This window comes from Chiloscyllium plagiosum, chromosome 25 (assembly GCF_004010195.1).
Source record: "Chiloscyllium plagiosum isolate BGI_BamShark_2017 chromosome 25, ASM401019v2, whole genome shotgun sequence".
In the NCBI taxonomy this organism is placed as follows: Eukaryota; Metazoa; Chordata; class Chondrichthyes; order Orectolobiformes; family Hemiscylliidae; genus Chiloscyllium; species Chiloscyllium plagiosum.
Genome location: NC_057734.1, coordinates 1,177,401 through 1,198,988, shown reverse-complemented (window position 1 = coordinate 1,198,988; position 21,588 = coordinate 1,177,401). Strand labels below are relative to the sequence as shown.

Below are 21,588 nucleotides of genomic sequence, written 5' to 3'. Positions count from 1 at the left end.
CCTATCGGAAGAACGTGGTGAAAGTTGAAAAGATTCAGGAAAGATTTACAAGGATGTTGCCAGGGTTGGAGGGTGATGCTGAACAGGCTGGGGCTGTTTTCCCTGGAGTGTCAGAGGCTGAGGGGTGACCTTATAGAGGTTTATAAAATCATGAGGGGCATGGATAGGATAAATACACAAAGTCTTTTCTCTGGGGTGGGTGAGTCCAGAACTAGAGGTCATAGGTTTAAGGTGAGAGGGGAAAGATTTAAAAGAAACCTAAGGGGTAACTTTTTCACGCAGAGGGTGGTACGTATATGGAATGAGCTGCCAGAGGAAGTGGTGGAGTCTAGTACAATTACAACATTTAAAAGGCATTTGGATGGGTATATGAATAGGAGAAGGGTTTAAAGGGGTATGGGCCAAGTGCTGGCAGGTGGGACTAGATTGGGTTGGGATATCTGGTCAGTATGGACGGGTTAGGCTGAAGGGCCTGTTTCCGTGCTGTATATGTCTACCACTCTATGACCATCCAGGACAAAGCAGCCCAATTGATTGGCACCAGATCCATAAGCATCCACTCCCTCTACCACTGACTGTTGTTGCTCATTTGAATTGTTCATGAACCATGAATCCCTTTTCATGTATCGATTGTCTCAGTAGATTGAATGAGCTTCCATGGATACTTTGCAAAACGTTTCTGATCTACCTGGAAGTTAATTTTCTCCACTGGCTCGCGTCTGACAGGGGAGACAATTAATCTCTCCTCAGCCAGTTACTGAACGAATAGTTGATTGTCATCAGGAGTTGATGCTGATGTACAAACACCGGCTCAGCGGACAGCCCTGTGATTACTGAGTGTAGTGATGTCACGAGGTTGAACAGCGATGAATATGTCAGCATGAAACTCAGCAACACAGTGCTCAGAATGTCTTGCTTACTAGGATCTGAAGATCATTGAGTCATACATTACAGAAGAGACCCTTCAGCCCATTGAGTCTGTACTGCCACTCTCTGCACTCATCCCAGTTTCCAGCACCAGGTCATTCATGCAACCTTTCTATGAATGAAATCTGTAAAGGCAACAGTTTGTGGAAATCTGGGTTTGTGGATATCTGGGTTTGTGGAAATCTGGGTTTGTGGATATCTGGGTTTGTGGATATCTGGGTTTGTGGATATCTGGGTGTTGGTGAGTGATATTCCATTCATAAAGACAATACACCAACTCACCTGGATTTTTTTTTTGTTGTGTCTTATCATTCCCTCATGTATCCCGACCAACGCACAATCACACCTCGGTTGCTGCCAACACTCAATGCAAATGTGACCAAGTGCTGCAGGGGCAGGGGGGAAACAAAGTCTTCCACCATCATCTGTCTGCGCTCTTTAAAAAACTCTTTTCCTTAGTGGGAACACCTCTGTTGTCTTCTTAAGTTCTTTGCTGCTGGTACAAGTCACCACTGGTACTGGTGCCAATCAAGTGGGCTGCTTTGTCCTGGATGGTCACAGAGTCGTAGACGTGTACAGCACAGAAACTGGAATGGTGAGCCAATTGTAGTGTGTTATAGATCTTGTCCCCAATGTAGATAAATGATGGCTGCACAACCACCTGATGAAGGAGCGTCACTCCGAAAGCTCGTGCTTCCAATTAAACCTGTTGGACTATAACCTGGTGTTGTGTGATTTTTAACTTTGTACACCCCAGTCCAACACCGGCAAATCCAAATCATGGTTCAACAAGATCATTTCGAATTTTTAACTTTTACGAAGAGAAATCTTCAGGTTCACATTTCCTGCCACTTCAGTGAACGCCTGACAGAGATGTATCAGTGATTAACAAAAGAGGGGAGTGTCCTTCCAGGGCGGTGCTCTATAACAGGAGACAGTAACATCAAATCATCTTCATTAAATCTTCTTCAGAGTGTGGAAGCTTCAAGCCATAGCCATTGCATTTTCTTGAGTGTGAATGGGCAATGAATGTGGAGATGCAAGCTGCAGGGTGTGGAAACATTTATATAGCATCCCTCCTGATCCAAGGCCATCCCAATCTGCTTCACAACCAAGGAGGAACTAGTTGGGATCTTGTCATTGTCGATCTCAAATCCCAGTGGCGGGGCTGAGGCAGATCCCCAGGTATTCGCCCAGAGAGTAGATCTCTTCTGAGCTTCTCAGACCCCACAGTGCCCATCAGCAGAAGTGTGCATGGCACTGAAATTTCACAAAGCCCCAAAGATGCAATGCAAGGGTCAGAATGTACCTCACGTGGCAACTTGGATTGCCTCACAGCACCAGGGACCCAGGTTCGATTCCAGCCTCGGGCGACTGTCTGTGTGGAGTCTGCACATTCTCCCCGTGTCAGTGTGGATTTCCTCTGGGTGCTCCGGTTTCCTCCCACAGTCCAAATATGTGCAGGTCAGGTGAATTGGCCGTACTGAATTGCCCGTAGTGTTCAGAGATGTGTAGGTTAGGTGCATTAGTGAGGGGTAGGTATAGGGAAATGTGTCTGGGTGGGTTACTCTTCGGAGGGTCGGTGTGGACTTGTTGGGCCAAATGGCCCGTTTCCACACCGTAGGGAATCTAATCACGTCTAATCTAAAGAGTTGGATGCTCTCCATCTCAGAGGACTTAAGGAAATGGCTCGAGAAATAACGGATGCTTTAGTGATCATTTTCCAGTATTCTGTCGACTCCGTTGGACTGGAGAGAGTTAATGTAACTTCAAAAAACGGAGGGGAGAGAGAAAATGGGGAATGATTGGCTGGTTAGCCTGACATCGGTGTTGGGGAAAATGCTGGAGTCAGTCATTAAGGATGTAATAACTGAGCATTTGGAAAGCAGTGATAGGATTGGTCCAAGTCAGCGTGGATTCACTGAAGGGAAATCAGTATTGAAAAATCCTCTGGAATGTTTTGAGGATATGTCCCATAGAGTGGACAAGGGTGAATCAGCAGATGGTGTGTCTCTGAACTTGCAAAACGCTCTTGAGAAAGTCCCCCACAAGAGATTAGTAAGGAAAGCTAAAGCTCATGGTATCAGAGGTAATGTGCTGACAGGAAGCAGCAAGTTGGAATAAACAGATCATAGAATCCCAACAGTGTGGAATCAAGCCATTCAGCCCATCAAGTCCACAGTGACCCTCCAAAGAGCATCCTATCCAGATTCACCCTCTCCCTCTAACCCTGCATTTCCTCTGGCTCACCGACCTAGCCTGCACACTATGGGTAATTTAGCATGGCTAACCCACCCTAACTTGCACATCTTTGGACTGTGGGAGGAAACTGCAGCACCCAGAGGAAATCCACACTGACATGGGAAGAATGTGCAGACTCCACACAGAGAGTCTCTTGAGGCTGAGATTGAACCCGGGTCCCTAGCGCTGTGAGGCAGCAGTACTAACCACTGAGCTACCATGCTGCCCCAGATCATTTTCGGAGTGGCAGGCAGTGACGAGTGGGCTGCTGCAGGGTTCAGAGCTGGGACCCCAGCTGTTCACAATATACATCAACGATTTGAATGAAGGAATTGAATGCCATATCTCCAAATTTGCAGATGACACGAAGCTGGGTGGCAGTGTGTGCTGTAAAAAGGATGCAAAGAGGCTGCAGGATGACTTGGACAGGCTGGCTGAGTGGGCAAATAATTGACAAAGAACATAATGCGGATAAATGTGATCACCCCCTTATTCTGCTCAACTCCTGGGGGGAAAGGCCGAACCGCAGGGAGTGCCACACTGTCAGAGGGTCAGTGCTGAGGGAGTGCCGCATTGTTGGAGGGTAAGTGCTGAGGGAGTGCAGCACAGTCGGAGGGTCAGTGCTGAGGGAGTGCCGCACTGTCGGAGGGTAAGTGCTGAGGGAGTGCAGCACAGTCGGAGGGTCAGTGTTGAGGGAGTGCCGCACTGTCGGTAGGTCAGTGCTGAGGGAGTGCCGCACTGTCGGAGGGTAAGTGTTGAGGGAGTGCAGCACTGTCGGAGGGTCAGTGCTGAGGGAGTGCCGCACTGTCGGAGGGTAAGTGTTGAGGGAGTGCAGCACAGTCGGAGGGTCAGTGCTGAGGGAATGCCGCACTGTTGGAGGGTCAGTGCTGAGGGAGTGCAGCACAGTCGGAGGGTCACTGCTGAGGGAGTGCAGCACAGTCGGAGGGTCACTGCTGAGGGAGTGGGCACTGTCGGAGGGCCAGTACTAAGGGAGTGCCGCACTGTCGGAGAGTAAGTGTTGAGGGAGTGCAGCACAGTCGGAGGGTCAGTGCTGAGGGAATGCCGCACTGTTGGAGGGTCAGTGCTGAGGGAGTGCAGCACAGTCGGAGGGTCACTGCTGAGGGAGTGGGCACTGTCGGAGGGTCAGTGCTGAGGGAATGCCGCATTGTTGGAGGGTCAGTGCTGAGTGAGTGCTGCATTGTCGGAGGGTCAGTGCTGAGTGAGTGCTGCATTGTTGGAGGGTCAGTGCTGAGGAAGTGCTGCACTGTCGGAGGATCAGTGCTGAGGGAGGGCCACACCGTCGGAGGGTCAGTGCTGAGGGAGTGCTGCACTGTTGGAGGGTCAGTGCTGAGGGAGTGCTGCACTGTCCTGTTTTATCTCAGAGATGTATGTAAAGGTCCCTTGACAGTATTTCCAAGCAGAGCAGCAAGCTCTCCAGGGGTTAAATATTAGAACCTGAACAACATGACTAAATCACAACCATGTCGAAGGGTCTGTTTCCGTGCTGTACATCTCTATGACTCTATGTTGCTGATAGTGGGATCTTACTGTGCATACACTGGCTGCTTTGTTTTCAAATTGAAATAGTGATTACGTTTTGAAAATTCTGCCTTGTCTGTGAAGTAACAACCTGATGTTGAGAAACCTGTTTCCCAGATACAAGGCTTCCTTTTCCTTCTCATCTCCTGTCAATAGGAAATCCCAGTCAGAAACCTGTCTCAGCAGCTGTTCTCAGTTATTGTTCGAACACTCTAGCTTCGAGCGATGTAGGCTCATGACTGTGGTTTTGGAAAACACTCTGCTAGTTTCCTCATGAAGTGAACAGCAACTGTCTCAGCACCTGCTCTTATTGGCTTGTATCAACGATACAACTTTGATGGAGCCCCATCTTGGGGCAATTGGGTCTTGAGGTGTCAGGCAGGATGGGAGAGAGGCTTTTAAAGTCGCTGCCTCTTTAACGAAGGGTCATAAGCAAAGGAGCAAGAGACAACTCTCTCAGTCCCTCAAGCTAGTGGTGTCATGGTCATGGTCATGGTATTGGGTTTGTAATCACAGCATTCCAGGCTAATGTACTTGGGATTTGGGTTCAAACCCCACTTTGGCAGATGGTGAAATTTGAACCAACAAAAATCTAACATTCAAGAAAGAAAAGCTTGCTTTAATTGTAACCATGTTTAATTGTCAGGACAAATCCATCTGTTTGACTAATGTGGGTTGGTATCCTGGGATTGTTTGGTGGAAATGGTGTCAAGGGCGCTGCAATCTGAATCTAATTCTGTGCTGTCCTGATCCTGACAGTGTATGATGGGGGCTTTACTCTCAAACTTACAAACTTATTCAGAAAGACAAATTAATCTTGTTTCAGTCTTCCCACAGCTGAGATCTTGTGAATTTTACTGTTTAGATGTTTAGCTTTCCGTCATTTTGCAAAGACTGTCACAACACCTTTAATTTTTCGTTATGTCATCTACCTGTTCCTTCACTTTCCTTGCCTCATTTCCCGATCTGCTGCCGGTGGCCTGCCTTATTTCAAACCGATCTCACTCCCTCCATTGTGCTGTTCCACAGCCCATTGTCAGCTGTGTATTCCCTTCAGACTCTCTGCCTGAATGGGTCAACGTGATTCCAAATTCTAGATTTAACCTTTGGCTGTGCCCCTGTATACATCCCCATGCCCCTGTATACAGCACCGTGCCCTTGCATACATCACCATGCCCCTGTATACAGCACCATGCCCCTGTATACAGCACCGTGGCCCTGTATATAGCACCGTGCCCTTGTATATAGCACCGTGCCCCTGTATATAGCACCGTGGCCCTGTATATAGCACTGTGCCCTTGTATATAGCACCGTGCCCCTGTATATAGCACCGTGGACCTGTATGTAGCATCGTGCCCCTGTATACATCACCATGCCCCTGTATACAGCACCGTGCCCCTGTATACAGCACCATGCCCCTGTATACAGCACCGTGGCCCTGTATACAGCACCGTGGACCTGTATACAGCACCGTGGACTTGTATACAGCACCGTGGACCTGTACACAGCACGTGCCCCTGCATACAGCACAGTGCCCCTGTATACATCACCGTGCCCTTATATATAGCACAGTGCCCCTGTATACAGCACCGTGCTCCTCTATACATCACCGTACGCCTGTATACATCACCGTGGCCCTGTATATAGCACTGTGGCCCTGTACACAGCAACGTGCCCCTGTACACAGCACAGTGCCCCTGTATACAACACCATGCCCCTGTATATAGCACCGTGGCCCTGTATATAGCCTCTGGCCCTGTATACAGCACCGTGCCCCTGTATACAGCACTGTGCCCCTGTATATAGCACCGTGCCCCTGTATATAGCACAGTCCCCCGTATACATCCCCGTGCCCCTGTATACAGCACCATACCACTGTATACAGCATCGTGCCCCTGTATACATCACCATGCCCCTGTATACAGCACCGTGGACCTGTACACAGCACACGCCCCTGTATACATCACCGTGCCCTTATATATAGCACAGTGCCCCTGTATACAGCACTGTGCTCCTCTATACATCACCGTGCGCCTGTATACATCACCGTGGCCCTGTATACAGCACCGTGGCCCTGTATATAGCACCTGGCCCTGTATAAAGCACCGTGCCCCTGTATACAGCACCGTGCCCCAGTATATAGCACCGTGCCCCTGAATATAGCACAGTCCCCCGTATACATCCCCGTGCCCCTGTATACAGCACCGTACCACTGTATACAGCACTGTGCCCCTGTATATATCACCATGCCCCTGTATACAGCACCGTGCCCCTGTATACAGCACCGTGCCCCTGTACACAGCACCATGCCCCTGTATACATCACCGTGCCCCTGTATACATCACAGTACCCTGTACACATCACCGTGCTCCTGTATACAGCACCATGCCCCTGTATACAGCACAGTGCCCTGTTTACAGCACCGTGCCCCTGTACACAGCACAGTGCCCCTGTATATAGCACCGTGCCCCTGTACACATCACCATGCCCTGTATAAAGCACAGTGCCCAGTATACAGCACCGTGCCACTGTACACAGCAAGTGTCCCTGCATACAGCACCGTGCCCTGTGTATAGCACCGTGCCCCTATATACAGCACAGTGGCCCTGTATACAGAACCATGCCCCTGTATATAGCACAGTGCCCCCGTATCCAGCACAGTGTCCCAGTATATATCACCGTGCACCTGTATACAGCACCATTGCCCTGTATATAGCGCAGTACCTCGTATACAGCACCGTGCCCCTGTATACAGCACTGTGCCCCTGTGTATAGCACCGTGCCCCTGTGTATAGCACTGTGCCCCTGTATATAGCTCAGTGCCAAGTATACAGCACCGTGCCCCTGTATACATCACCATGCCCCTGTATGCAGCACCGTGCCCCTGTGTATAGCACCGTGCCACTGTATATAGCTCAGTGCCCCGTATACAGCACTGTGCCCCTGTATATAGCACCATGCCCCTGTACATAGCACAGTGCCCCTTATACAGCACCGTGCCCCTGTATACATCACTGTGCCCCTGTATACAGCACCGTGCCCCTGTACATAGCACAGTGCCCCGTACACAGCACCGTGCCCCTGTATACAGCACTGTGGCCCTGTATACAACACCGTGGCCCTGTGTGTAGCACAGTGCTCCTGTATACAGCACAGTGCCCCTGTATATAGCACAGTGCACCATATATAGCACTGTGCCTCTGTGTATAGCACCGTGCCCCTTTATATAGCACCCTGCCCCTGTCTACAGCACCGTGCCCCTGTATACAGCACCGTGCCCCTGTATACAGCACAGTGCCCTGTATACAGCACCATGCCCCTGTATACAGCACAGTGCCCCGTGTACAGCACGTGCCCCTGTATACAGCAACGTGGCCCTGTATACAGCACCGTGCCCCTGTGTGTAGCACAGTGCTCCTGTATATAGCACCATGCCCTGTATACAGCACAGTGCCCCTGTATACAGCACAGTGCCCCTGTATACATCACTGTGTCCCTGTATTCAGCACCGTGCCCCTGTATTCATCACCGTGCCCCTGTATACATCACCGTGCCCCTGTATTCATCACCGTGCCCCTGTATACATCACCGTGCCCCTGTATATAGCACTGTGCCCCTGTGTATAGCACCGTGCCCCTGTCCACAGCACCGTGCCCTGTATACAGCACCGTGCCCCTGTATACAGCACAGTGACCTGTATACAGCACCGTGCCCCAGTTTACAGCATCGTGCCCCTGTGTACAGCACCGTGCCCCTGTGTACAGCAGCATGCCCCTGTGTACAGCACCATGCCCCTGTATACAGCACCATGCCCCTGTGCATAGCAGCATGCCCCTGTATACAGCACCGTGCTCCTGTATACAGCACAGTGCCCTGTATACAGCATCATGCTCCTTAATACAGCACCGTGCCCTTGTATACAACACCGTGCCCTGTATACAACACCGTGCCCCGTGTACAGCACTATGCCCTTGTGTACAGCACCATGCCCCTGTATACAGCACAGTGCCCTGTATACAGCACTGTGCCCCTGTATACAGCACTGTGCCCCTGTATACAGCACCGTGCCCCTGTATACAGAACAGTGCCCTGTATACAGCATTATGCTCCTGTATACAGCACCGTGCCCCTGTATACAGCAGCATGCCCCTGTATACAGCACCGTGCCCTGTATACAACACCGTGCCCCTGCATGCATCACCATGCCCCTGTGTACAGCACCATGCCCCTGTGTACAGCACCGTGCCCCTGTGTACAGCACCATGCCCCTGTATGCAGCACCATGCCCCTGTGTATAGCAGCATGCCCCTGTATACAGCACCGGGCCCCTGTATACAGCACAGTGCCCTGTATACAGTATCATGCTCCTGTATACAGCACCGTGCCCTGTATACAACACCGTGCCCCTGCATGCATCACCATGCCCCTGTGTACAGCACCATGCCCTGTGTACAGCACCATGCCCCTGTATACAGCACCATGCCCCTGTATACAGCACCGTGCCCCTGTATACAGCACTGTGCTCCTGTGTACAGCACCATGCCCCTGTATACAACACCATGCCCTGTATACAACACCGTGCCCTGTATACAACACCGTGCCCCGTGTACAGCACCATGCCCTTGTGTACAGCACCATGCCCTGTATACAGCACCGTGCCCCTGTATACAGCACTGTGCTCCTGTATACAGCACCATGCCCTGTATACAACACCGTGCCCTGTATACAACACCGTGCCCCGTGTACAGCACCATGCTCCTGTGTACAGCACCATGCCCCTGTATACAGCACCATGCCCCTGTGTACAGCACCATGTCCCTGCATGCATCACCATGCCCCTGTGTACAGCACCATGCCCTGTATACAGCACCATGCCCCTGTATACAGCACCGGGCCCCTGTATACAGCACTGTGCTCCTGTGTACAGCACCATGCCCCTGTATACAGCACCATGCCCCTGTGTACAGCACCATGTCCCTGTATACAGCACCGTGCCCCTGTATACAGCACTGTGCTCTTGTGTACAGCACCATGCCCCGTATACAGCACAGTGCCCCTCTGTACAGCACAGTGCCCCTGTATACAGCACTGTGCCCCTGTGTACAGCACAGTGCCCCTGTATACAGCACCATGCCCCTGTATACAGCACCGTGCCCCTGTATACAGCACCATGCCCCTGTATACAGCACTGTGCTCCTGTGTACAGCACAGTGCCCCTGTATACAGCACCGTGCCCTTATTGTGAGTAATGTGCAGTCCATGGGCTCCTCATTCCCAGTGCTCCACATTCACTTGCAGTGTGCCTTTCCAGTCACAACACCTCTAGAAATGGGGCAGTCTGTGCCTGATTTGTTCGAGATTCCTGTGTATTATCATCTAAAACACATTAGTGGCCAGGAATGTTCGCGACACCCATGCACCATGCATTGTTAATCAAATAACAGAGTATCTAACCCTCATGCCTGACATTCTGTCTTGGTATAGAGTCAAAGAGTCACGGGAATGTACAGCATGGAAGCAGACCCTTCGGTGCAACCTGTCCATACTGACCAGATATCCCAACCCAATCTAGTCCCACCTGCCAGCACCCGGCCCATATCCCTCCAAACCCTTCCTATTCATATATCCATCTAAATACCTTTTAAATGTTGTAATTGTACCAGCCTCCACCACTTCCTCTGGCAGCTCATTCCATACACGTACAACCCTCTACGTGAAAAAGTTGCCCCATAGGTCCCTTTTATATCTTTCCCCTCTCACCCTAAACCTTCGCCCTCTAGTTCTGGACTCCCCAAATCCAGGGAAAAGACTTTGTCTATTTATCCTATCCATGCCTTTCATAATTTTATAAACTTTATAAGGTCACCCCTCAGCCTCCGACACTCCAGGGAAAACAGCCCCAGCCTAACTCAAATCCTCCAACTCTGGCAACATCCTTGTAAATCTTTTCTGAACCCTTTCAAGTTTCACAACATCTTCCAATAGGAGGGAGACCAGAATTGCACGCAATATTCCAACAGTGGCCTAACCAATGTCCTGTACAGCCTCAACATGACCTCCCAACTCCTGTACTCAATACTCTGACCAATAAAGGAAAGCATACCAAATGCCTTCTTCACTATCCTATCTACCTGCGACTCCACTTTCAAGGAGCTATGAACCTGCACTCCAAGGTCTCTTTGTTCAGCAACACTCCCTAGGACCTTACCATTAAGTGTATAAGTCCTGCTAAGATTTGCTTTCCCAAAATGCAGCACCCAATTTTGGTGTCATCTGCAAACTTACTAACTGTACCTCTTATGCTCACATCCAAATCATTTAGATTAAAGATTAGATTAGATTACTTACAGCGTGGAAACAGGCCCTTCGGCCCAACAAGTCCACACCAACCCTCTGAAGAGCAACCCACCCACCTCTGGCTACTGCAGCTAACACTATGGGCAATTTAGCATGGCCAATTTACCTGACCTGCACATCTTTGGACTGGGGAAGGAAACCGGAGCACACGGGGAAAATGTGCAAACTCCACACAAACAGTCAACCAAGGCTGGAATTGAACCTGGGACCCTGGTGCTGTGAGGCAGCAGTGCTAACCACTGAGCTACCGTGCCGTCATTTATGTGAATGACAAAAAGTAGTGGACCCAGCACTGATCCTTGTGGCACTCCACTGGTCACAGGCCTCCAGTCTGAAAAGGCCTCTACCACCACCCTCTGTCTTCTACCTTTGAGCCAGTTCTGTATCCAAATGGCTAGTTCTCCCTGTATTCCATGAGATCTAACCTTGCTAATCAGTCTCCCATGGGGAACCTTGTCGAATGCCTTACTGAAGTCCATATAGATCCCTTACAGTGACTGAATTCCCCCATCACCAATTTGGTGTTACCATGCACCAGAAATTGATCTGGACTAGCCACAAAACCACAGTGGCTACAGGAGCAGGTCAGAGGCTGGGAATCCTGCGACAGATAATCACCTTCTGACTCCCCAAAGCCTGCCCACCATCTACAAGGCACAAGTCAGGAGTGTGATGGAATACTCCCCACTTGTCCGGATGGCTGCCATTAAATTGAGGTGTAGAGGGTATAACCAATGGCGGATGTTGTCGTGTCAAATGGACTGCAGTGGCTCAAAAAAGCAGCAGCTTCTCAAGGAATGGTCATGGAGAGACAATAAATGCTGGCCCAGCCAGCCACGCTCAAATACCATGAATTAATAATAAAAAAAGTTTCATTTTGTTCACTTAGAATTCAATCGTGCAAATTCATTTAATTTTAATTATAATTTCCAAACACTTTCCCTCAGCAAGAGCAAGGTCATCACAGAGACGAGTGTCACATCCAATCAAAGTTCAGATCAGGAGCCCATACAGAACAGTGTAATACTTTAATTAATTGGAACAAGTCAGGCTGACTTCATGCCAACATGCTCCTCATACACATCCTGCCCACACCGTGCCTGAGAATGCTGAGTGTGAAATGAAGACACTCTCACGAGAAGAGAGTGAGGTGAAATGTGTGCACTCTCTCCCTCAGTTTGGGGAAGGTACTGAGTTTATTTCATTCCATGAATGAGGGAACCGGAGTGGCTACAGTGTAATACTTGGAGATACTGGATGTCACACTGAGTAGATAATATTGGGCATGGTTATGCTTCTATTTCTGGAGTCAGGGTGTGTTAATGGAATGACTAGCAGGCATCTTTGGAGATGTTAATTGGCTGTGACACTGGGAGCAAATGCAGGATTTTGCAGTCTAATTGCTAAGTGTGACTGAATTGGTTGGTGACAGAGAACCAGTGAAAGAAAACTGCATTCCCATCATCCTTTTCACAACCTCTGGGCATCTCAAAGTACTTCACTGCTAATCCGATGCATTTTGAGCCGTAGATAATGCTGTAACACAGAGGCAGCAGCAGCTACTTGTACACAGCGAGCTTCCACCTCTACTAATAGACAGAAAGTATGACTTATTGATGTTTATTTGAAAAATAAATGTTGGACAAGTCATCAGTAGCCCATCAGCACTGACCCTCCGACAGTGCGTCATTCTCTCAGCACTGACCCTCCAACAGTGCAGCACTCCCTCAGTACTGACCCTCCGACAGTGCGGCACTCCCTCAGTACTGACCCTCCAACAGTGCAGCACTCCCTCAGTACTGACCCTCCGACAGTGTGGCACTCCCTCAGTACTGACCCTCCAACAGTGCAGCACTCCCTCAGCACTGACCCTCCGACAGTGCGTCATTCTCTCAGCACTGACCCTCCGACAGTGCGACACTCCCTCAGCACTGACCCTCCGACAGTATGGCACTCCCTCAACACTGACTCTCCAATGCATGTTTTTTGTCACTCATGGGACATGAATCTCACTGCCTGGGCCCAGTATTTATTGCCCGTCCCTAGTTGCCCCCTTGAGAAGGTGGGGGTGAGCTGCCTTCTTGACCCGCTGCAGACCATGTGCTGTGGGTAGATCCACAATGCCCTGAGGGAGGGAATTCCAGGATCTTGAACCAGTGACTGTGAAGGAACGGTGATATATTTCCAAGTCAGGATTGGGAGTGGCTTGGAGGGGAACTTGTAAGATCTGTTGGATTATAAATGTACAGAATCTGAGGGAGTTATAGAATTTAATCCATTCCCAACAAAGATGCCAATTATAGCTGAAGTGTAGCTGTTTGGGGCAGTATGGTGGCTCAGTGGTTAGCACTGCTACCTCACAGTGCTAGGGACCCAGGTTTGATTCCAGCCATGGGTGACTTCCTGTGTGAAGTTTGCATATTCTCCCTGTGTCTGTGTGGGTTTCCTCTCACAGTCCAAAGACCCACAGTGTGGGTCAGGTGAATTGGCCCGTGCTAAATTACCCATAGTGTTAGTTTCATTTGTCAGAGGGAAATGGATCTGGGTGGGTTACTCTTTGGAGGGTCAGTGTGGACTTGTTGGGCTGAAGGGCCTGTTTCCACACTGTAAGGAATATAATCATCTAGTCCCCACACTGCGCAATTCTTATTTTCTGTCTTTTTCAGTAACTTTTCCTAAGCATCTATACTCTTTAAATCTCTTCTTTTTAAAATAAACACGTCTCTGTGATTAAGGCAGGTTTCCATTCTCCTTCCATCATGTCTTGCTGAATCCTTTCCGAGACTCAGCTTTAATAAAAGCCTTTCGGCCACAGTATATTGCATTAAAATGCCAAAAAAAAACTAATTGTAGCCCATTTCCAAGCTGGGAGCTGATCATTTATTACTGAAGGAACTTCAGGATTTCCAGTAATGGATATGGACTGTACCTCCCATTGCGGACTGTGAATTATTTGCACCTACAACCCAGGCTAGTGCAGACGCTAATTTACCATTTGGCTGATCTTTCACAATTTTATGAACCATTTTGTCTGTTACAGCTCAGTGCCTTGCACATGCCCCATTGCTAAATGCCTGTCTGCTGCTGCTGTCTTCAAAACAATTGTGTTTCTATTCAAGCGCAAGTCTCATTGGAAAATCCTTCTTCTCCCCCCACCCCACCACCCCCTGCAGCATTTCAGTGAGAAATTCTGCCCATGGTCCAAACCTGGCCTTTTCACACGTTTCCATAGCTGTAGTTATTTTCTTGTCTTTTCCAATGTTCCCTTCTTTTCCAATGAGTTTCAGTTTTAGTTCACGCCACACAATCTTCAGCAACTCTGATTACTCATTCCCCATGTGGACAAAATCACCCAGTCAACTGCTTGGCCAATTGTCCCTTTCTTCGTTCCTGGCGACTGGGTGTCACAGACTGGGCCAGCATTGATTGCCCAGAGGGGAGTGAGGAGTCAACCCCATTGCTGTGGGTCTGGAGTTACATGGAGGCCAGACCAGGTAAGGATGGCAGTTGCCTTCTCTATAGGACATTAGTGATCTAGATGGGTTTTCCTGACAATCGACGATGGGTCATCACTCAGCCAGCTCTCTGTTCCAAGTGTTTTAATGAATTCATATTTCACCATTTGCCAATGTAAGATTCACCCTCCTTCCTCCAGGACATTGACCTGGGCTTCTGGGTTTTTAACCACGACACCAGCTCGCAGACAACCTATAACCGTCACTTGTACTTGATCTCTGTTTGGTCTCATGCATCTCTCCAAACAAGACTCGATGTTAATACGGCAGTCCCTGTGAAAGGATGAGTTTTGGTGAGTGAGTTGTGCTCACATCTTTGCTTTCCTTTACAGATTAACAGCCAAAGCGGTGGCTGTGTTGCTGCCAATATTGGGGATATCCTGGGTGTGTGGAGTACTGTCACTCAATAACTACGCCATCGTCTTTCAGTACATCTTTGCATTGTTCAACTCTTTCCAGGTAACTGCAGTGTGGTTCTGTAATCCAGAATTGCACTGAAAAGGCACTCAGATTGAACAAGTGATTCTGGGTGACCTATTCCTTGATACACTGACCATCTTACAGGATGTTGGACTGGGGTGGACCAAGTTAAAAATCACACAACACCAGGTTATAGGTGGAAGTGGGTAATGCAGATGCTGGAGATTAGAGTCAAGATTAGAGTGGCTCTGGAAAAGCACAGCAGGTCAGGCAGCATCCGAGGAGCAGGAAAATCGGGCAAAAGCCCTGATGAAGAGTCCATTCCTGATGAAGAGCTTTTTCCCGAAACGTCGATTTTCCTGCTCCTTGGATGCTGCCTGACCTGCTGCGCTTTTCCAGAGCCACTCTAATCTTAACACCAGGTTATAGTCCAACAGGTTTATTTGGGAGCACTAGCTTTCGGAGCGCTGCTCCTTCATCAGGGAACTAGTGGGGCAGGATCATGGGACACAGGGTTCATAGTAAAATTGTGTCATCCTACAGGAGAGTGACCATCGTCATTCCACTCCTCAGATTGGGAGTGTGGACTGCGGGCTCAAGAGGGAGGCCATGACTTTGTCATAATGTCACTCTAACAGCAATTCAGAAACCCCCCAGACCAACATGCTGGGACAGGGGTTCGAACCCCATCGTGTCAGACGGTGATATCTGATTTCAGTGACAAACAAACAAATAAGAAGGTAGTGTCGGGGTGACCTTGCAGCTTCTGTCGGATGTTGGAAAGACCCAGCTGCTTCACGAAACCCTTTAGGGAAGGAAACTGCCATCTTTACCTGGTCTGGCCTACACGTGACTCCAGATCCACAGCCATGTGATTGACCCTTAACTGCCCTCTGGATGGGTAATAAAGGTCCACATCCTATAAATACATTAAAAAACATTGGGAGAGCAATGAGCCCCCTAAGCCTGGTCTGCCCTTCAGTTTTCTCTTGGCTGATCTATTTCCATCTCGGAAACTCCCCTCAGGGTTGGAGGCTGGGGAGACAGATACTGAGCAAGAAATGTCCATCGTTTTGGAGCTGAGTTTTCTGTCAAATTAGGGGCAGGAATGGAGATGAATCAGACAGTGTGTGGAGATAGCTGAAGCAGCCATCACTAAGATGGCAGGCTGTAATAAGGCAGAGAGTTTGTATTAATGCCTTGTCTAGTAGCACAAGGGAGAGAGGTGTCACACAGAGTCAGAGGCAGACTGTCTTTCCAGAGGCATGACCCTCCTGCCCACCTTCTGGAGTGGGTATAGACCTTGCCCAGTGAGGACCTCCCACCACCTTGTGCCAAACCTGTGATGCTTGGACCAAACACGAGGTCCCTTTCCAAATTCCCCATCACCATCCAATCATATTTCATCCTGGCAGCTTGACTATTCTCCTCCTCTTTCTGTTTGAAGTGTCATTGTATTTGAGATGTTGGTAATTTGCTGTTTCTGATTAAATGTTCCTTTCTCTTGTTTTTAGGGATTTTTCATCTTTCTCTTTCATTGTCTCCTGAATTCGGAGGTGAGTGACTTTGGGAAATGATTGACTATGTGTGAAAAGTTGTTGGGGTCGATGAGTGAAACAATGTCACAGAAATTCAGACCAAGACCATCACCTGCTCCTCCAGATCCTGTACAAAGTGAAGCTTAGTAAAACCTCTCAACAATTTGTTTATACTGGGATTGCCTCAACAAACGCATTGTAGTTACATAGCACCTTTAGGTTTTATTATTCACCAGGCATTACTGACTACACCCAGCAATTATTGGTCATTTCTACTTGCCCAAGATAGTGAGTAACTTGGAGGGGAACCTGAAGGGGGTGGTGTTCCCATGTATCTGCTGCCCTTGTCCTTCCAGATGGAAGTGGCCGTGGGTTTGGAAGGTGCTGTCTGAGGATCTCACCAAAAGTTTCTGCAGTGCATCTTGTAGATGGTACACATTGCTGCTACTGAGCATCAGTGATGGAAGGAGTGGATGTGGGGCCAATCAAGTGGGGGCTGCTTTGTCCTGGATGGTGTTGAGTTTCTTGAGTGTTGTTTGAGCTGCTCCCATCCAGAGTATTCCATCACACTCTTGATGTGTGTCTTGTAGATGGTGGACAGTCTTTGCGGGGATTAGGAGGGGGGATACTTGCTGCAGGAGTCCCAGCCTCTGATCTGCTCTGGTAGCCACTGTGCTTACTTAGTGAGTTTCTGATCAATGATAACCCAAAAGATGTTGACAGAGATAACACCATTCAATGTCAAAGGGCAGTAGTTATATTGTGTCTTATTGTTGATGGTCATTGCCTGGTATTTGTGTGGCATGAATGTTACTTGCCAATTGTCAGCCCAAACCTGGATATTGTCCAGATCTTGTTGCATTTGAACATGGACTGCCTCAGTATCTGAGGAGTGGTGAGTGGTGCTGAACATTGTGCAATTATTGGCGAACATTCCCATGTCTGACCTCACGACGGAGGGAAGGTCAGTGATGAAGCAGCTGAAGATGGTTGTTGTGCTGACTGTAACAAGGTCAGCCAGGTGGACCTCATAGAGTAGCAGTTCCCTGCTTGGGGCTGGTAACTTGGCCAAATCAGAGATTCCTAGCTATCAGATATAAACAGGAGTGCCACCCCAGCCCGGACGGAATTTGACATTGGCCCCAAGGTCCCGTACTTCCCGCGGGAGCCTGTGCCCCACAACCTGAGCCGCCTCCGGAATTTTAATTTTGTGTCATTTAGGGATGTGAAAAGAAGGGCCCTGTATAGACTGCTGCTGCACACCGTCCACCTCTTCTCCTCCGTTTTTGGCTGCACTTCAGTCCCACGCTCCTGATCTTTGGGCACCCGGTACGGAGGAGGGAGGGCAGGTCTGAAGCCCTCCTTGTGGGTCTGCTCCTGGGCCTGGCCAAACTGGCCATTAACAGGTCCAGGCAGCGGGCCATGGAGGGGGTCATTAGGGCCGACAGCCTGACCCTCTTCCGCGGTTATGTTAGAGCCCGGGTGTCCTTGGAGAAGGAGCACGCGGTGTCGACCAACACCCTGGAGTTGTTCAGGGAGAGGTGGGCACCGCAGGGAGTGGAGTGCATCATTTCCCCCTCCAACTCTATTTTGGTTTAGTCCCTACCCTCCCCTTCACTGTTTGATCACACAGCATTGCCCTTCGATGTGAAGGGCACTGCTTGTCACTGGCCACTTGGTGGTGGAATATAAATAAAGATTTGCACACTTGTTCTTCACTGGGTCCGACACCTAAAAATAAGCATTATCGCTGTTAGGCGGTAGTGTGGGGGAAAATTAAAAAAGAAAAAATAAATAAATAAACAGGAATGTCAGGGGTTCTGTTCACTCTGAGAGCTGACTCTGAGGGAGCTGGATCAGGGTCAAGGACTCTCCCCGTGTAAATAAGGGGGGAACCGGTGATGAATACTGGCCTCTGTGGATAATTTCAGTTGTGTCTCGGACAGTACCCTGAGGAGCTCCTGCAGAGATATCCTGGAACTCAGATGACTCCAACAACCACAACCACCTTCCTTGTGCCAGGTATAACTCTAGCCAGTGGAGAGTTTGACCCCTGATACCCATTGATTCCAGTTTTGCTAGGGGCTCCTTGATGCCACACTCGGTCGAATGTAGCCTTGATGTTAAGGGCTGTCCCTCTCCCCTCCCCTCTGGAATTCAGCTCTTTTGTCCATGTTTGACCCAAGGCTGTAATGAGACCAGGAGCTGAGTGACCCTGGGGGACCCCAAACTGGACGTCTCTGAGCAGGTTATAGCTGAGCAGGTGCTGCTTGATAGCCCCGTTGGTGACACCTTCCATCACTTTACTGATGATGGGGAGTAGACCGATGGGGTGGTAATTGGCCCAGTTGGATTTGTCCTGCTTTTTATGTACAGGACATACCTGGGCAATTTTCCACATTGTCGGGTAGATGCCAGGGTTGTAACTGCACTGGAACAGCTAGGCTCAGGGGAGTGGCAAATTCTGGAGTACAAGTCTTCAGTACAATTGCTGGAATGTTGTCAGAGCATGTAGACTTTGCAGTTTCCAGTATCTCCATCTGTTTCTTGATATCACGTGGAGTGAATCGAATTGAGTGTACTGAAGACTGACATCTGTGATGCTGGGGACCACTGGAAGTGTCCAAGATGGATCATCCACACGGCACGTCTGGCTGAAGATTGCTGCAAATCCCTCATCTTTGTCTTTCGCTTTGTACTTTTCCAACACAACTGAGACCTTAACCCTTAACTAAACGATACTGATTCACCCCATTCCAGGAGATCACATAGTTAGGGAGGGGAGACATGGTGGAGGGATTTTGATATCAAGGCATTGCTTGGCTGTGAGTCAGTGTAATAGGTGAACTCTGGGACTGTGGAGGGGTAGAAATGGACGCAGGTTTGGTTGAGCCTGATCCTATCTTCCCATGATGTTTCAGGTGGCCCTCTACTGCAGTTTGTGAGGGTGGAACACAGACTAACAAGCATTGCAGCCGGATCAGGCCAGATAAGGATCCTCTCGTTGCTGCTGTCAAGCCTTGATGCTACAGTAAACTGAATGAGCTGCGCAGCGGCAGGTCGAAGTTAAACTCCAGCCTGTGTGGAACACATTGTAAATTTATGCTCAGCTCTGAAGATTCCCTATTTGAATATTGCCTTTGTAACTTGGCCTCAGATCTGAAAACAAATGCATTAGAATGAGCCCAACTCATCTGTTTAGGTCATGGTCCATTGATTCACTTGTTTTATTGCGATGGAAGTGCTCTGCTATCATTTGAGACTAGTTTAATTTAAAAGTAGTACATTATATTGTGAGGGAAGGAAAACGCACAACTGCTGAAACAAAACATGACAATTGGCTGATTCCGAACTGGGTGAAATGGGGCTGTTTGTGCAGAGCTCTCATTTTCAATGAATCCTATCCTCCCCAGCATCTGCTCCTTGCCTCTTAACATTGCTTTCAGTTTGAGCCAAGATTCTAGTTTACTAACCAGTTGTTAACGTAATGATGTGGGAAGGGCAGAGTGTTTACCTTAGCGGCAGAAAACAGCCTTCACTATCGAGCTGCTCTGAAACTGGGTTCCACCTGGTGATTTTGGTGTTAGATCCTGTCACTCACTGAACCTGAGGTATCAGCATTCTCAAATACTTCCCACATTGTCCCTGGGGCTGCTGTCGGTCATTGTGCCACACATCCCGGATGGAAACCTAACATGAGGATGCAACTAATATAAAATGATGTCCAATCAGACTGAGCCAGGCCATTCTCTCCTTCGTGATGTGTTATATTGGCGCTTGGCATTGATTGCAAGGTAAAAACAATGACTGCAGATGCTGGAAACCAGATTCTGGATCAGTGGTGCTGGAAGAGCACAGCAGTTCAGGCAGCATCCGAGGACAGGCAAAATCGACGTTTCGGGCAAAAGCCCTTCAGTGATTGTTGGTCTGTGTATAAATAGGTATATATGTTGTTGCTGTTTCAAACACCCATACCCCATCTGTTAAATCAAGCAGAAAAAGCTTTCAGAGATTTACAAAGGTTGATTGCAAATCTATAGTTTAGCACAAACATCAGTTTTCACCTTCCCCTTCTAGACCCTGTCCAGAAACCAACTCCCCAATGGGGAGAGAACTGAGTGTTTAAAAAAAATATATAGTCATTGCTCTCTCATTAGCGGGATGACTGGGAATGGTTTCATCTGAGGGTCACCATGCCTTAGGTGAGGGATGAGGTTGAGAAGGAGAGTCCTTCGTGGTAACCTCAGCCAGTGCAGGAATTGAACCCTCACTGTTGTCCTCACTCTGCATTGTAAATCAAATATTCACCCAACCAACCATGCCAATCAAGTTCAGTTACAGTTGAGTGTAAAAGTGCAAAACATGACAGGAATGATCAATCCTCCAGGACTGAACAAACAACAAAGAACATTACAGCACATGAGCCCTCCAGGCATGCATCAATCGATCTGAACCTGTTGCCTGTTTTCTAAGGGTTTGTATCCCTCTGCTCCCTGCCCATTCATGTATCTGTCTAGATACATCTTAAATGATGCTATCGTTCCCGCTCCTACCACCCCCACAGCCAACACGTACTACACCCACCACCCTTTGAGAAAAAGAACTTTTCACACATTGATCCCTTAAACTTTTCCCCTCTCACTTTGAACTCGGGTCCCCTAGTAATTAACTCCCCCACTTTCGGGATAAAGTTTCTTGCTATCCACCCTGTCCATGCCTGTCATGATTTTGTAGATCTCAATCAGGTCCCCCCTTAACCTCTGTCTTTCTAATTAAAATAATCCTAATCTACTCAACCTCTCTTCATAGCTAGTGCCCTCCATACCAGGCAACATCCTGGTGAACCTCCTCTGCACCCTCTCCAAAGCATCCACATGCTTTTGGTAATGTCACAACCAGAACTGTATACAGTATTCCAAATGTGGCCGATCCAAAGTCCAATTCAACTGTAACATGACCTACCAACTCTTCTACACAATACCCCATCCGATGAAGGAAAGCATGCCGTATGCCTTCTTGATCACTATTGACCTGCATTGCCACCTTCAGGG

At 48.8% G+C, this 21,588-nt stretch overlaps 1 protein-coding gene across 2 annotated transcripts in view; it reads left to right on the top strand.

Annotated features, from left to right (window-relative positions):
- adgrd1 (adhesion G protein-coupled receptor D1) overlaps positions 1 to 21,588 on the top strand; it is a 243,831-nt gene that overhangs the window by 208,481 nt on the left and 13,762 nt on the right. The window contains exons 22-23 of one of the 2 annotated variants that reach the window (XM_043715336.1): positions 14,878 to 15,038; positions 16,514 to 16,555. In XM_043715336.1, the coding sequence (XP_043571271.1) occupies positions 14,878 to 15,038; positions 16,514 to 16,555 (203 nt within the window). Of the gene's footprint in view, positions 1 to 14,877; positions 15,039 to 16,513; positions 16,556 to 21,588 lie in introns of those variants that run through there. The other variant, XM_043715334.1, reaches the window with a different exon arrangement.